Below are 17,177 nucleotides of genomic sequence, written 5' to 3'. Positions count from 1 at the left end.
TGGTTGTTTTTTGGAAACATATGCTTCCTAGGTGGCCTATGAAAAAGAATCATTCTGACATCATGAGTTTTACATTTTCCTTTCCTGTCAAAGAAAGTAGGTTCAGCTGAACTGTTTTGAGGTTACCTGTGTGTGAAAGCCATGAGTACCCACTGACCTTGGCCTATACACCATTCTAGAAACATGAGGAGAAGAGTATTCGCTTGGCAGGACAAATATTTGTCCACTAACATAGGAGCCACTGAAGCTAAAACAGCAAGTGCATGAAGCTGTAATTCTTCATATTGGGCAGCAGACCAGTCAGGAAATCCAGACCTTTGATTTTGTTTTACATAATAAAGCAAAGCTGGGATCACATGATTTTCACTGAGGAGCTGCAGAGTCCAGACAAAGAAAAAGAGAGACAGTTTACAGGTTTCACATGCAAAGAAGAAAAATCTAAAGGGTGAGTCAACTTCATCTGTCCTACAATAACAAAATTAATTTTTAATTGAGAAAATATGTCATGAACAGTACAAGTACAGGCAAACTCTTTTTATATTCTGTAGCTTTCCCAGAGATTGTGGTTTGCTAAATTTTATTATATTCTTCAGGTGTATTTCAACAATGCTCTGCAATCACTTGTCAGCAATTTCCCTAGCATGGTTTAAGTTTGTAACTTTCTAAAATAGAAATTGTATCCTACTTATCAACAGCACGGCTTGGTCTGAAGCTATGTATTAATTCTTGATTTGGAGAACAGAGAATTTCAGTGTACTGTACTATGGTAGATGGAGAGATAAGTAATATTCTCGTGATTCTTTTCCCTTTTTTAAAAAAAAATTATTATTTCTGTTCTGTTACAACTTACCTGTGCAGCAGATGGGTCTTTAGATAAGATTCCTATTATATTAAATAGTAACTTCTTCATCTCAAAATCTTCGTAGGAGTAGGTAAGTTTAAAACCTTTTACCAAAGGATTGGGAAGTTTAACTATGATGGAAATGGTAGATAAGTTACAAAAACATCATAATTAAAAGTAAATATTGTGTAATTATGCACTATGGAATCTCTTACCTTCAGTACACGTTGCAAGTACTATTAAGATCTTTGCAAATCCACTTTCCTAATAGGCATTCAAAAAACACACATTAATTAAATTGCAGTGAAATTAAGACTTATGATTTACTTTTGGCTTGACTTTTTTCTTCAGAACACAGAATTTAATGTATCTTATGGCAGAATAAACAGAATTTTATCAACAAATTGAACAACCATTTGGACATTATACAACAATAACTAACTGCAGTCCTAAGGGTACAATTAGTTAAACCCATGTTTCATTCAGTACAAGTCTGAACTTCTGTGGGTAAGTCCCAAACATTTGTATTCACTACTATAACCTAACACAAAAAAATTCTCAGTGCTTTTAGAGCCGTTTTTTAAAATGCATTTGGTCATGTTTTACATCAGGATCATCAGTACATATGAAAACTGCATGTATGGGCAAGAAGAATTTACCAATACCACATATGAAAAGCTCAGAAATAAAATCTTGTAAATCACAGCTCCTAGAGAGCTTACAGAAGGACAATAATGTCTAATATAACTACGGATAGGACCAAAGCCAGGAGGTGTCTATGCAGCACATTAGAGGCAAAGGAGAGTTGTTTCTGAGGTAAGCAATTAGCAAACAGGTTTTTTTCTAACACAAAGATAATAATATCATTATGAACTTTACATAAATTTCACAGTTTGCTTGTGATGAGAAAACTTTTCCTTTTCAAAGGTGCAGACTCCTGTGCTGATTTGTGAGCTATATAAAATATAAGACTAACTTTTCTGAAGTTGCTTGGATAGTATATTAAGAAGAGAAGGGAACATTCTGAAGCACATTGCTATAGTTTTATCTATAAGGCAGAATTAAATAGTAATGTTAATGTTTTTTCCACCTTATATTTATACCTTGTAAAATCTCTAGGCAGGCTGAGAGTAAAAAACATAAATTAAGTTGTTTTAATATTTTCTTTGCATAGAAACAATTTTTCTTCCTTTTAGTATAAGAAATTAAAAATACATAGCTGGTTTGCTTACTTTGTAGGAATAAAATGCCCTGTTTCTACAGCCAGATAAACAAATTGAATGTTTTAGATATTCAGTATGTTGCTGCAATTGTATAACAGATATTTCATATTAGTTGGTGTTAAATTAAAAGCTTGAATGAAAAGTCTGTAATCTTCATTTAGTAATACAGCCAACTGGTAAACTTCTCTTCAACAGGAAAGTAATATATTCCTGAACAGCCAATTAATCCACAGGGATCTGATTGCTTAATTATTCAGTATGTATGTCCCAACTTCATTTGAAGCTGTAAATCTCAAATGTAAAACAAGAGACTAAAGCAATATTAACATCTATATAAAGCTAATTTCTCTGCAAATTTCTCATAAAAATTCTGGAATATTACAAAAGAATGAGTCATCTACATTTCAGGCAAGTCATGGTAGTGCATTGTGTGACGTAGTCTTTGAAAGAATTTATGTGCCTCTTATTAACTGGACCTAATTATTTTCTCAGAATCTTAGAGCTCCTGAGCTGATTTCTGCACACCCTTCTTGTTCCCAGTTATGAGGCACACATTGGATTTGGGTCATCTGAATATAGCCTACATCTTCAAACAAAAAATGAGATTTAGTGCAAAACTCTTTTTAGGAGAATGGCATATTCAAGAATCCATACAAGAATACAAGAATTAACATTAAATTCTGCACATAGATACTGTTAATGTGATTTCCTAAGAATTAAATACAGTTGATAGTATTCTGGACTAATTACCTACAGATTTTAAGTCTCTTTGAGGTAAAGACAACTACAGAAAGAAAAAAATGTTTTCTTGCTCAGCAAATCCAAGTAAGAAAAAAAAGCACTGGAGACACAGGAGAAATAAATGTTAGAATCCAAATGGGGAAGAATACCAAGCTTATAAAAGCAAAGAAGAAGCCACTAGTGTCTGGAATACAACTCTAAATACTTACAATCATAGGTACTGCAGAGCTTTCAGATAGTAAGGTGGCAATCACCAAGAGGTCATTCCGTAGCTGATGATCGCAGTGCCGGAAGCCACAGGCGAGCTCTACAAATGCTTCTTTCAAAGCACTTAAAAGAAAAAGAAATGCATTTTACCTTTTCCTTTGATATTCTAATGCTGGATAGCTCTACATATATGAATCCTCATTCAGCATCATACTTTTCAAAGCCTTAGGGTTTAACTACAAGAGAAATCGCTTAAAACTTTATTATGAGTGGATTCCTTTGGGTACCACTAGACATCCTATTTATTCATAGATGCAAGATGCATATAGTAAAAATTGCATCTTCCACTGTGTTATAACTAATTAATATAAAGACACAGTATTTACTAAATGTGGAACTGGACATTGCTGAATGACTATTGAGAAGGAATAGTCTAATCTTAAATAGTTAAAACAGTCTAACTCACTAAGGAAGAACCTGTTATTTACTCCAGCAGAGGATCTAGAAATAAACCTTGTATATCATGGCATAGAAATTCCTTGTAATTTTGTAACATCAGCACTTCAATAGTGAAGGAATACTGGCCTGTTATGCCTAATGTGGGAGCTTCAAAATGATGCACTTAACTCTTCTATTGTACAAAGCAATACATAGAGCTATTCCTCCTGCACTATGCAGAAGAGCACCTTGTTCTTGCCCTGTAACAGCAACTACTATCTTAATACTGAAATCTTAATGAGGATGTCATCAGAGATCCATTTGCATTTCTCTCAGTTAACTTCAAACAAAATGCTACACAACAGAATGATCCAGATGTCTCCACAACGACAAAATTAATTCATTAAATGCTCCCTGTACTTACTGTACACATTCCAAGCTTCTGAGCTGATTAACAGCTGCTTCTTTTGAGGCTTTTTCTAGCAGGTTCCATAGGATATCTGAGGAACGGAACAGCAGCTGTCCCGAGGGATCAGCACCATTTAGACACAAACAAAGCCTTCTGGCTGCTTGGACCTTCACCATTTGTTCACAACTTTCTCCTGAAATTATGTAAATCAGACTAATTAATTCTCTATAGGTCAGTAATTGTTTCAGGCATGGTCAGAGAACAAATGATTTAAGATCAATGGTAATAAGATTATTGAAAGAACAGTTTGTACTAACCAGAGGTGGAAAGATGCTGGAGAGCTTTAAGTACCCACAACTTCTCAGTAAGTTGATTTTCAACTAATGTTAGTGACAAAACAAGAATTTCTGCTAATCCTCCTGTTTCAGCCATCCTGATTTTATAGTTTGGACTTGTTGGCTGGTAACCTGCACATACAGTAGCTTTAATTAAAATGCAGTAAATTGCAGTAAAATTAAATGCAGTAAAACCCCAGAATTTTGATTACTTCATAAACTGTTCATAGTTTTTAAAGAAAGGATTGTAAATCAAGTATCATATTTCAAGCAGTTAAGAAAAACAATCCAATACACAAGAGCTGCTTTTCTTATATCTGAATAGTGCCTATAAAACAACCAACTGACTCACCCTCAAGCAGACTTCAATGCTATAGAAACAAATTACTTGCTTAGAATTTAGACAATGAAAGCAAAAGCAAGGCTATAGAAGTGAAAAACTTTCTTCAGTCATCAGAAACCTAGTTCTCTTCAGTAGCCTGTTGACTAGAGAATTATTGCATTCTATCATCATATTACTTAAATAGGTGAATCCAAACGTTGATTTACAAGCTTGACTTTCTAATGTGTCTGTGTTTTTACTTTTGTCCATGCATATGAAATCTGTATTTCATTACTAAATTATGGGGAAGGTGAAGCATTGAGAAAATAAATTCATATTTATGCTTATATTATGATATCTCATGAGAGCAAAGTTTATTTTAAGCAGCTTAAATATATATATGTGTATATATACATAAAATTTCATAAAGTACAAGATTGATAAATACAGATAATGCGCATGGTGAAATGAGGTTTAACTGAGCACACACTCTGATAGGCTCAAAGTTGATATTACTTTACAGATAAGAGAACTCTGCAGGGTCAGACTTTGGCAAGATGTACATATATGCTTAGAGATGAAATATTTGACTTAAAAAATCAGACTGAAACACATTCTTAATTTCAAGATAACATATCCTATTTTCTAAACTGGATGAAGAAAAACAAAATTGCTCAATAACATTCATTTATCCTGATGGAATTATTTACAGATACAGAACTAAATGCACACATAGCTACGTGCAGGGTTTGAGTCTTGTTAGTAAGGTAAAAACAGATTTGGATGCTTTCCTATTTCTAGAATTTTGAAAGGGTTGTAGTAGCAGCAGCTTCTTTAGGCCTCCTAAAATAGATGAAAACTTATAAAAGGGCACAGGGTTAGTACCCCACTGCAGGAACACAGCAGGGGAGCACAGTGATATCAAGCATGCTCCTTGACCTGCCCTCCTGAGCCACACTGTGGCAATATTCACTTGAGGTTGGCTGCCTATAAAGACAGTGCAGTCTCAGAGCATGGGATGCTGTGCCCCTCTGGGAGGGATCCATGACTAACTTCACCTGACCACAGCCTCTGGCACTATCCTAAGAGTCAAAGGAATTATATAATAGTGGATTCTGATCATGCCTGAGTTCATGCATAGCCTCTTTCTGCAGAGATAAGTCACACCATTTATTCAAACCTATGCTCAAAGGTGTCCATATAATATGAACTCAATCAAACTTAAACGGATTCAGATCTATCCCTCACAACACAAGTGAAAGCAGAGCTGCTTCTCTCCAGGCTACATATAAAAACCTGAAACTACATTTCCCTTCTTATCTATTCTGATCCTAACTGCTTTTCTTTTCCCCTCCATTATCCATATTTCAGAGATCTTGTATCACTTCACATTTTCTGGATGCTATTTAATGATAATTTTGTAAGTAATAATTAATTCCTTGTACATTGATGAACTTATTTCAGATTTAGAATACGCACCTCTATAAAAACATGTTAATTATATATTTGCCAATGTTATATATTTAATATATGAGATACAGTAACCATAGTTATAAAGAAAAATTAATCAATAGCTAATTTAAAGAGGCATTTCAAAGTAGTTGGGATCATTAAAAAATAAAAATACCCTGCTTTACCTGAAAGTAGTTTTCCTGGTAGCTCCATATTAAAAAAATTAACAACACTCTTACAGATTTGTATTCTAACCTGAGAGCTTTGCACGCTCATCAAGTAACCTGTCAGAAAGAGAAATAAATGTAATTAACAGACTTTATAATTTTTTAGAAAGTACTCTTAACACAGTATTTTTCTTTTTACAGCACTTAGTATTACCTACAAATTTGTAATTTCATGCAAAGTTTCATTATAAAATATTCAAGAGGCAGAGACTCCCACACTGGAGAGGACAAAGGCATCTAGAGGAGTAGCCTAAGTTTAATCAAAAAGTTACCTTCTCTGCTTTATGGCTACAGACACTTACAAGGCACTGGATAGTATTCCAGAAGTTGGGGAATTCTGAGGAAAGCTACTAAGCTACTACACTAAGCTGTTGTCATCACTACCATGCCATTAGAAAGTCTTCTAAGAAGATATGATATGAAATAAAGGGAGCATAGAAGCAGGAAGGATACATATTCCTGGCATCCCAGGTTTCAGTGTTTAGAGTGACACCCCCATTTCTCAGATCGAAATGAAATGGAACAGGCTAGATACACGTTTACTTCTTCATGTGCACTGATAACATTTTCTCATGTAGCTTTTGATTCTGCAAGCCAATCTTCAGGTTAGCTGCAGAGCAAAGTAAAAACTGTTTCTAATATGAAAAAATTACAGAGGATTGAATGAATAATTTAAAGAAATTACCTACATTTACTAAGGAGTAACAATAAATTAAAATCATTCTAATAATACAGTTGATTTTATTGTGGCATAATAATAATTTTATTGTGGCATATCAGGTTACACTCACCCAGTTGTGTAATGGATTGTGAAACTTCAACGGAATAGTTTGCTTCATCAGATGATTTCCTTTTTAGAAATGGTAACCTGCAAAATGAAATTTAAAAATATTACAACAATGTAATAGTTAATGAAGCCACCAGAAAAGTTCAGTAGCTCTTCCCTTCTTCCTTGACAATTTTTTCAGATAAGGACACATTTTCTAGGATGAATGCACTCTTTGCAATGCTGATTCTACTCTGAAAGCTTAATAATCAATAATCTGCAATTACATGTTGGCAATTAGTGGTAAACGTTCATAGATAATATTTTAATAATTCAAATATGATGCAACAAGACATGCTGAACAAACAAATGTCATTTAAATGTGGAAGACTAAATCCTACAACCTAGGCACTATCAGGCTATTACAAAGCTAGGCTATGTACAGACATGTGCAGAGGTGGAAAAAAGGGACCTATCTATGGGCAAGACCTCTTGAAATGGATAAAAGTAAACAAACCCAATAAACTGACTCCAAATAGCACAATAACAAATTTATTTTTAAAAACAGGATATTAATAAATACTCAATAACATATTCAAAATACTCAGACATAAACATTTAAGTGCTAAAAACTGTCTAACAGTAAACATTACAATATTATGCTAAGGTCTCTGCAGTACATACTGTGGAAGCAGCTTTCCAGTAAGTTTACCTCTGTAAACACTGCCAGAGGAAAAGAAAGTAAAGAACGAACAATGGAATAACTGCTGGGAGAGGCACGGGAGGGAGAAACAAGACATTGAAAAAAAGAAAGTGGGAAGAAGACAGGTAAACAGAAGCAGTTACAAAAGAGTGGAATATTTTACTATTTTACTGGAGAAATTAATGCATCTGAAACTGAATCCTAAAAAAAAAAAAATCCCCTAACTCTGGTTTAAAGACTTCTCTGTCATATGAAGCAGTAGTGAATTGTGGTGGAATTTCCATATTACAGAAATTAAAGCAAAACCCAAGGGTGCAATTTTCTAAAATATATTCATTGCAGAAACCATAATTAGTGCTGAACTGCTCTAAAAGAGGAAAAGTCTCACAGATACATTTTACCGACTTTATACACTCATTCTCAGTTTTATCATGCTTCTAGCAAACACCAAAGAAAATTAAACTCCATGGTGTACCTCCTCACTCCCACTGTGTAGCAGCAAAGAAAAAACAGTACATCTCAGGGTGCTTAGGGAACTAAAAGATTCAGCTGAGAAATTCTGTGTTTAATAAACCTAACAGCTGAGAGGAAGCTATGTAAAAATTTATCTGAATATCTCTTTTACTAGTTTTCTATCTGGTGGGTTTTTTTTTCCTTATTCTCCTGATATGAAATTAAATACAGGAGTAACTGTAGCTACTAGCATACCATAAATAACTTACTGAATTATTGAGGAGGAGAAAACTACTGATGAGTGCAGATAACACCTAAATTCTATTCTACAGATTACTTAAAATATAGTATTGTTATAAACAAAAAATCTGCCAATTTTTTTTTGTGAGAAAAAGGTTACAAAAACTAGAAGGATATCCAATAGCACTAGGACTGGCCAGTAACACCTAAACTTGTAATGAGTGATGTGAAAGTAAAAGGTACCTTGTTGTTCTTCTATCAGATTTTTAAAGTCTCTACTTCTTTGCTATATTCTCATAGCTGCAGATCTTCCCTGACTCTTCTTGCTGCATGCTGTTCTCCCTCAGGTCAGGGCTCTTCTAAGGCTCTCCCTGACTGACTTACCCACCCCCTTTTATCTCGGTCATCTTCATTGGTCACAGCTGCAGCTCAATTAAGGACATCGCAGCTGCAGCTCATCAAGGGTAACTGGGACTTCCGGGGCAAAGCCTCTATACAGATATTTAAATACATTTCTTCTACTATATTTCCCCCTTTTCTTTTACACAAGTTAACAGTTGTAGAGATTTTCAAGTACAATACATACATTTCTCTATGACTCACAGGTTATGTTCAACATTCACATTTCTCTATGACTCACAGGCCATGTTCAACACACATAGCTCCTTGCTCAAAGACTATACTCTTTTACAGCTCTCTGACTTAAAGGCTATGTTCTGTCGCAGCTCTTGGCTGTCACAGCTTTCAGCTGTCTCATCTTTTGCTAGCTACTACCGCAGGTCTTGACTGTTCTGTTGCAGCTCTTGGCTGTTCATGTTGCAGCTCTTGGCTGTCTTGTCTTCTGCTAACTATCACGTCAGGATCACCACTTGTTGTCCTTCTATTAGATTTTTAAAGTCTATACTTCTTTGCTGTATTCTCATGGCTGCAGATCTTCACTGACTCTTCTTGCTGCATGCTGTTCTCCCTCAGGTCAGGGCTCTTCTAAGACTCTCCCTGACTGGCTAACCTGCCCCCTTTTATCTCGGTCATCTTCATTGGTTACAGCTGCAGCTCAATTAAGGACATCGCAGCTGCAGCCCATCAAGGGCAACTGGGACTTCTGGAGCAAAGCCTCTATACACATATTCAAATACATTTCTTCTACTATAGTACCTTATTGTTGTCTTGTTGCATGTGTGAGAGTGAGTCACAAACAAAACCAGGCTACTGTTCCCTGGGCAGGTGGCCAAGGAAGTGTGTGTGAGCTGCAAACCAGACTAATGTTCCCCAGACGTGTGAGGGGGCCATAGCTGTAGAGCGTGAGTGACACACAGACAGCCTCACAGGTGAACGAGCACCGGAGGCAACCAGAGTCAGGGCCCTTCGAAGAAGCCCAGAGATACTGAGCCCTAGAGGCCAGCCCCAAGGTGAGCGGGGGCTACAGGCACCCGTGATTTTCTAGCAATAAAGATCCACTTTGTGACGTGAGTGTGAAGGAATGTGTGAAAGTGAATGAGAAATAAAAGTGGGTGAATGTAGACAAATTAAAGTATAAGTAATGTAGATTGTGCATTATAAGTTTTACCACATCTCCTTAGACGGAAGTGGATTGTGTTGAAAAATAGTGTGAGAAAAAAATTTGTTTTAAGTGTAAGGGGTTGAAAGGAAAGTAGTATTTAAGCTGTTAGTGAAAGTAAGAAACAGAGGCAAGAGATGAATAGATAAGATCTTGAAAAATAGAACAGAAAACCAGTAAGTTTAATACACAGAAAAATAGGAGAAAAAAGCACTTTAAGAGTTAAGTTAGCGAACAGAAATACAACTCCCTGCAAGATACAGAGTATGCAGGAGTTGATGAGAGAAACATGCAGCTATGGAAAAAGAGAAATTAACCAATTATACATTAACCGAAGAAACTGAGTTTTGATAGAATCATAAAATAGCAGACCATTAATGCCTATATTTGAAAGCCCGTTTCAGGTACTCCTCATCACTAATTCGACTGTGAAGACCAAAAGAAAAGTGTTTCACCCACATCACTCTCACCCCCTGGCATTGGACCAGGATTCAACATCAGTTTTTCCCCCTGGCATTGGACCGGACTACACACCAGTTAGTCCCTCTGGCATTCTGGCATTGGACCAGACTCCACCCCACTCTCTCTCTGGCATTAGACCAGACTCCATCAGTTTGTCTCTCTGGCATTGGGCCAGAGTCCACACCACTCTCACCCCCAGGTACAGGACCAGATCAGACATCAGCTTCTCCCTCTGGCATTGGACCGGATTCCACATCACTCTCACCTCTGAGCACTGGACAGGATTCAACCACATCACACAGTTAATTCACCCGAGTATACTGTGATAAAAGGATCAAAAGATTTAAAGCTGACTCTCAGAAAGATGAGTCAAAAAGACTGAACTGTATAGGAAAATAATTGGTATCAGAGCCCTAACATAGCTTAAAATGTTTCAGGACAGTTCTGTGTAAAATGAGTTTGTAAAAAGTTTAAGACTGTAAATAACTAATTCTAGTTAAGTTCCCCCACATTGGTTCTAAAGACTCCAGGTTAATCCTCTACAGAGCACTCCCATAAGAGAGACTAAAATTGGTAGGGAACAGACCAAGAGAAGTTTAACCAGAGGAGCAGGTAGAAGAGACTCTAGAGAGCTTGGAAGCTTCTTCTCAGTAAAATTCCCCAAGAGGCCAGGCCGGGTGGGCAGGCTGTGCAAGATGGCCCATACCAGACTCTTGGGAAGGGTAGCAATGATGGCTCTCATTGCTGGTGGTGCTCTGGGAGCCCAGGAGAGCCGTGCAGTAAGTGCTACCAACCCCTCTATGAGGAGGAAGACGTGAGCTCCTTGTCTAGAGTCCACATCAATTCTAACCCTAATTGTGTTAACCTCTCCCAATTGGTCCTTTATCAGAAAAATAAGAGAGTGTATTAGATAGCCCAGAATACTGCCACTTTTAGGCAGCCACTCCTGGGAGAGTGCCCTATAGGAGAAGCCTGGTTGTGCTTTGAATGTAATGCTGCTAAAGCAAGCTCAGTAGATCTAGTCAAAAGAAAAGAAATGTAAAAACAGTAAGAAAGATGGTTTGTAAGAAGTATTTAGCAGTAAAGAATTCAGCTCCCCAGTAGATCCCAAGAGATTCAAATAAATTAGAGTCTGTTGAAAAAAAAGAAAGAGACAAGTGTACCCACCGTGAAGTATATGAATGTTATGAGTATACTGAAAAAGAGATAAACCCCTTTTAGAAAATGAAATAACTGTGTAAATATTGAGAATGCCCAACTGAAACTAACACATTTCAAGAGAGCCCTAAAAACCTAGTTTTGATCTCTGGTACTACGGCATACACTAAATTGTCAAGAGACTGGTCTGGCAGCTGCACCACTAGAATGATAAAACCAGCTTTCCTCTTATTACCCAAAGAAACTAGATCAAGTTTAGGAGTTCCTATATACAAAGATTTAAGAGAAACCAAACAGAAGAGGCAAAGCGCAATAGAAATTGAGAAAATCCAAAGTTGTAAAAGCCAAGTTCAGACCCCAATATCTATGTTAAACAGAATCATCAGGCTCCAAGCAGTATTAGAGATAAAGAGTGCAATTATTAAAAACATTTCAAATGAAATTAAAAAATTAGCATGTGTAAATAACCAAGAACAAACTCTTACACTTGATTCCAGTTGGTGAAATAACCTACAGATTTTAAAAAAAATATGTATGAGAAAAAGTAGGTTTGCTCACTGTGTGTATACTTGGAAGATTGCTCTTTTTACTATGCTTATTTCCCTCTTTTATTAAAATAGTAGGATTGGCCTGTGCAGACCAACCTAAAGATCTCAAAAAATTCTACCTGAAGAAACCAAGAAAGGTAACAAAGTTAAGTAACCATCATTACCAGAGTGCTCAAGAAATTTATAATCAATACAAAAAAAATTAAATATGAAGCTCATGAGTCAAAAATTGCAAGTTGATGCGAGCTTGAATTTAAGCTTGATCAAAGAAAAAGAGGGGGGACTGTTATAAACAAAAAATCTGCCAATTTTTTTTGTGAGAAAAAGGTTACAAAAACTAGTCAGACCACTATTGCTGCTAAAGCACTACCTGTTTGTTATGACAATTACAAGTCACTGTCGTTAATGGTTTTTTTGTATCAGTAAAGGCCGTGGCTAGGGCTAAGTTAATGGCTCTTCCCCAAGACAGTGAGAGAGGGGACATCCCCAGACAGTGAAAAGACAAGACTTGGGAGGGGGGGCATGCAAAATAACCTCAGGACCTGCATGCCATGAGAAGCTGCTACTCCAAACTTACTGAAAAGACCCCCAAACCAACGAGCCAATATAGAGGTGAGAAACTGGAGTGATGTCTGGACGTGAGGAGCGGAGTGCTGAGCCTGCAGAGATGCTGGCGGCCTTCGTTACCCCTCACCCTGACCGCGAAAATCCTCTCGGACCGGCACAGGGAGAGAGTGAAGCCCCAGAGATCAATATCTCAGTCACGCCCAAGCAGCCCCGCCGAGGACTGGACCTCCAGCTCTGCCCTCAGTGGACAAAGCTGCAAATATATTCTCCTCCTGCGAGTCACCCTGGGAGACACGACGGAGACTGCAGACCCGTCGAGCTTCCCAACCTTGAGCTGATCACGTTTAATAAAGGCATTAAAAGGAGAAAAAGTCTCCTGCCCTGTTCATTTCAGGATGACAACAAAGATGTCCAGAAATTCATGCAATACATTTTTAAAGTATATATAAGTCCTAAGTCCTGTTGACGTTCATTCTCTCCTGTAATATGGCTTGTCATTTTACAATGCTTACCTTCAGGTATTAGAGTGTCTTTGTGTCCCCCTAAGTTTTTAAACTCACTTAAGAGCTTGTCTGAAACAGCAAAACACACTGCAGTATCACTCAGCTGCTGAATCCTTTGAGGCCATCAGTCCCAGATTGACTGGGGCAATAAGAGACCTTGGGGAACCTCACTTCCAAGCAAGCTGGGGCCCAGTGCAACACAGTTCTGAATTATGTAGCATCTAACTGCACAGATGCTGAACTGTTAAAATAGATTCCTCATCCATGTCACCAGAAACTGCACACAAGTAAAAGACAACTGATGAAAAGGAAGGATGGATACCTTGCAGTTACAGGTGCTTTGTAGATAAATGCTGTATGGATATGCCAGTTTCCTTAGAAAATGTATAAACCTGTTAATAAGCAGTATTTAAATCTCTAAAAGAGGGGCTTAGGTACTTACCCAAACAATTTAATAAGTTCACATAAAGGTTCAGTGAAAGCCTCTTGTTCATGCATTTTTTCTGCACACAGGATAAGAATTTCAGTAATTTGTGCAACATCCTTAAGGGGCTTTTAATGTGAAATTAAGGAAATCAGATCATCTGTACCACTATGAATCAGCAGAAAAAGCTGAAAACTGTGCTCATCACTCTTCAAAGACACAGCCAAGAAAAAAGAAGACCAATATTTACAAAGTTAGGTGTTTTAAAAGAAGTATGTGAGTCAATACTTAGGCTTTTCAAAGCAGCCTTACTTTTACATAAGTACAACTTTTGCAAATCTGATTTAGGTGTCGTTTCAGATGAACTTACTGGAAGCTCAGCACTAAATTCCAAAAAATGAAGGATGAAAAGCTTTTACCTATCTAATTTTATCTCACAATTTACCTATCTAAATTTTGAGACAGCCTTGTGATATTTAAATTGTTTTCTCCTCTAGTCCCAAGTGACTAACTGAAATTTGAAAAGCTGGACCCAAATACATATGGAGATTATTTAATTTAAGGGTAGAGGCACAAAATCAAAGCTGAATTGATACTAAGAAGTTAATACCAATCTACTGACTCACAGAAACTGCCTTGAAGTACAGAACTCAGTTGTAATGTGATGCCTTAAATCACTGTGCAGTTATCTGAACTGTATGAAATTAATAACATTTTTCCACATACCAACACCCTCCTTAGTACTTCTCATTATTGGAACCTTTCAGTTTGTACTGTAAATATGAAAAAAGATTTCAGATAAATTAGTCTGATTTCATCTTTCTTTAAAATGTCTCCTTACTGGAAGTCTATTTTATCTTGCTATTTTATCTGCTGTTTTTTAAGTAGTGGCAATTTTTATGTTTTTCTATTCTGAGTTTAAAGTACACCAGGTACATTTTGGACACTTTCAGCCACTGTACAGGTAAGAACCTTCTATTGAATTTTGTGACAAATGAATCTAATATCCAAAAGTCTTGTCAACCTGCCAACCTTGGCTGTGTGCACACAAGGAGGTCAGTGATGAGAATGTATATCCCTATTCTCCACAGGGAAGCACAGTACAGCATCAAATACTTTACTGAAAAGTCAGGCTATTACCATACATAAAACATCATGACTTTAGAATTCTAAAGTGGCAAAAAGGATACAAATCCATTTTCAAAATGCTTGACTACCTTCTTCAGAGTTTTCAGCTGCTCTTTTTCCAAATCTTTCTTAAATAAAAGAATGAAAAACAGGTTTTAATTGCAGTTTGCCCAAGAGCCTTAAATGATTATGTTTATGCCCTTTTAAGTTTAAATGAAAGTGGAAACCAGATTTGAAAGTTTACAAGATGCAACAAAATTCTCAAAGTGCTTTGAAACAGGATTAACTCCATGATGAATCCTCATTTCTAAGTATGAAGTCTGTTCTCTTGTAACTGAAGAGGCTTTCAAAAACTCCTGTTCAAACGTGTTGACTCTTAAATTCTTTGTGCTTCTTTGTAAAGCAGCTAAGAAAACCAAACCTATGTTACACACAACACAAATGTGTAAGCATGTAGATCTAGGTGGCTTAGAGTGCTCTGCACCTCTAGGAAACAGCCTTCAAATTCAAAGCTGAAAACAACTGAAGTGAGGATATGTCAGACTGTGTCAGTGATGTGCAGCTTTCATTTCAGCTCTCTTGAGCACCTACAACTTGAGGCAGGCCAGAATCCTACAGGCATTTTATTATATCTACGTATCATATCTACAGAAGCAGTAAACAATAACATCTGGCAGTTTTCCTTCAGTCAGTAAGTTTATTATATCAGCTCTGTATTAAAAAAGGGGAAGAGGGGAAGATATAACTACTTCTCTGAGGGGCATTAATCTAAAATGTGCTAGTTTAATCAGGTCCTTTTTTAAAAGCATAAATTATCCATATTTTTGATCAAAATTATTTGATGGCTTAGTGAATTTAATCTGCCAAATCATCTTGTGGAGACTAAAAATCATCTGTGAAAGCCCATGAGAGATGATGCTTTTCCTGTGTGTGCAGGTAGTTGTATTTATTCTTCAACATTGACCTTTGTATATTTCACCTGCATTTAAATCATCTCCCCGGAGAACTGTTAGCAGTTAACTTGGAAAATTACATAAATTCATGGCATACTTTCAATAAGGTTCTATGTACACCTGTTTTCCAGTTGTAGGTTTCAGTACTCTAAAATTCTCAAATATGCTAGAAATTCTGCATGTCTGGTTTTTGAATGCTCATGCCTTTGTCTTTTTTTAAGTTCCTGTGTGATCTTCTCTTTCCCTATGTATTTTTTAAGTATAAATCCATAACTGACAAAAATTTTAAAAATAACAATTATCATCTTTAGAAGCATTCAGATACCAGAAGATATACCCATCTTTCTGCTCTGTAGCTCCAGCCACCTGTGTTGGGTATAATAAACCCATCTGAGTTTATTCAGGGTGGGTGCTAACTGTATAAAAAATTTGTCAAAACCCCATTACCACCTGTGTAACAGAGACAGCGAGGTACCAGGGTTACTTACTGAGCCAGAATCTCCGAGTAGTGCGATGAGGTGATCCAAATCCACTGATCTCGACTGTGTATCCTGAAAAAGCAACACTTTTAACCTTTTTTCTTTTAAACTGATTTTTAAATTTTGTTTTTAAGGCGTTTAAAATGTGAAATAGCCGTGTTAAACCAACATGAATTTACTCAGGGATGGGTAAATTCAAGCACACATCGGGGTTTGTTCTCAGCGTGAGAAAGGCAGCAGGGAAGGGCAGGGCAGGGCACAGGGCAGGGCACAGGACAGGGCACAGTGCAAGGCAGGGCACAGGGCACGGCAGGGCACAGGGCACGGCAGGGCAGGCACAGGGCAGGGCACAGGACAGGGCACAGTGCAAGGCAGGGCACAGGGCACGGCAGGGCAGGCACAGGGCAGGGCACAGGGCACAGGGCAGGGCACAGGGCAGGGCCGGGCAGGGCAGGCACAGAGCAGGCACAAGGCAGGGCCGGGCAGGGCAGGCACAGAGCAGGCACAAGGCAGGGCAGGGCACAGGGCACGGCAGGGCAGGGCGCAGGGCAGGGCACAGGGTACGTGGCAGGGCCGGGCAGGGCACAGGGCAGGGCACAGGGCAGGGGCACAGGGCAGGGCACAGGGCAGGGCCGGGCAGGCACAGGGTACGTGGCAGGGCCGGGCCGGGCAGGGCAGTGCTCGGGCCAGCACCGGGGCTGGAGGTGCCCCTGCCCGCGGGAGAGCTCACCTGAGCGGCGTCCGCGGCGTTCGAGCGCCTCTCCCCGCCGCTGCGAGAGGGGCCGAGGCCGGGGAGCGGGACGGCCGCCCGTGGGCCGGGGGGCTCGGCCGCGGCCAGCGAGGCCATGGCGGCTCCGCCGCGGCGGCAGCGCGGCCCGGCCGTTGCCATGGGAGCGGCGCGGTGCCGAGGCCCGGCCCGGCCCGGCCCTTCTGCCGCCTGCCGCTGCTTCAGCTCTCCTCCACCCGGCCAGAAATGGCACTTCGCGGGCTGCTGCCTGTGAACGCGACCTCGGCGAGAAAACCATTCCCCCACCCCGTCT

The 17,177-nt window shown here is 38.5% G+C and overlaps 1 protein-coding gene across 1 annotated transcript in view; it reads right to left on the bottom strand.

Moving 5' to 3' along the window:
• The window catches only part of CFAP69 (cilia and flagella associated protein 69), a 33,943-nt gene extending 16,959 nt beyond the window's left edge, over positions 1–16,984 (bottom strand). Inside the window, exons 1-12 of the mRNA XM_054514059.1 lie at positions 16,868–16,984; positions 16,147–16,209; positions 14,768–14,833; positions 13,596–13,705; positions 6,987–7,063; positions 6,154–6,252; positions 4,177–4,326; positions 3,875–4,052; positions 3,015–3,135; positions 1,057–1,105; positions 851–972; positions 158–374 (exon numbers count right to left, since the gene is read on the bottom strand). Coding sequence (XP_054370034.1) covers positions 158–374; positions 851–972; positions 1,057–1,105; positions 3,015–3,135; positions 3,875–4,052; positions 4,177–4,326; positions 6,154–6,252; positions 6,987–7,063; positions 13,596–13,705; positions 14,768–14,833; positions 16,147–16,209; positions 16,868–16,984 — 1,369 coding nt within the window. The remainder of the gene's footprint in view (positions 1–157; positions 375–850; positions 973–1,056; positions 1,106–3,014; positions 3,136–3,874; positions 4,053–4,176; positions 4,327–6,153; positions 6,253–6,986; positions 7,064–13,595; positions 13,706–14,767; positions 14,834–16,146; positions 16,210–16,867) is intronic.
• Positions 16,985–17,177: the final 193 nt, after the last annotated feature.

The sequence above is a fragment of the Molothrus ater genome, chromosome 1 (genome assembly GCF_012460135.2).
Source record: "Molothrus ater isolate BHLD 08-10-18 breed brown headed cowbird chromosome 1, BPBGC_Mater_1.1, whole genome shotgun sequence".
In the NCBI taxonomy this organism is placed as follows: Eukaryota; Metazoa; Chordata; class Aves; order Passeriformes; family Icteridae; genus Molothrus; species Molothrus ater.
Note: the sequence above shows the minus strand (reverse complement) of the source record. Positions and strands in the feature narration are given on the sequence as shown.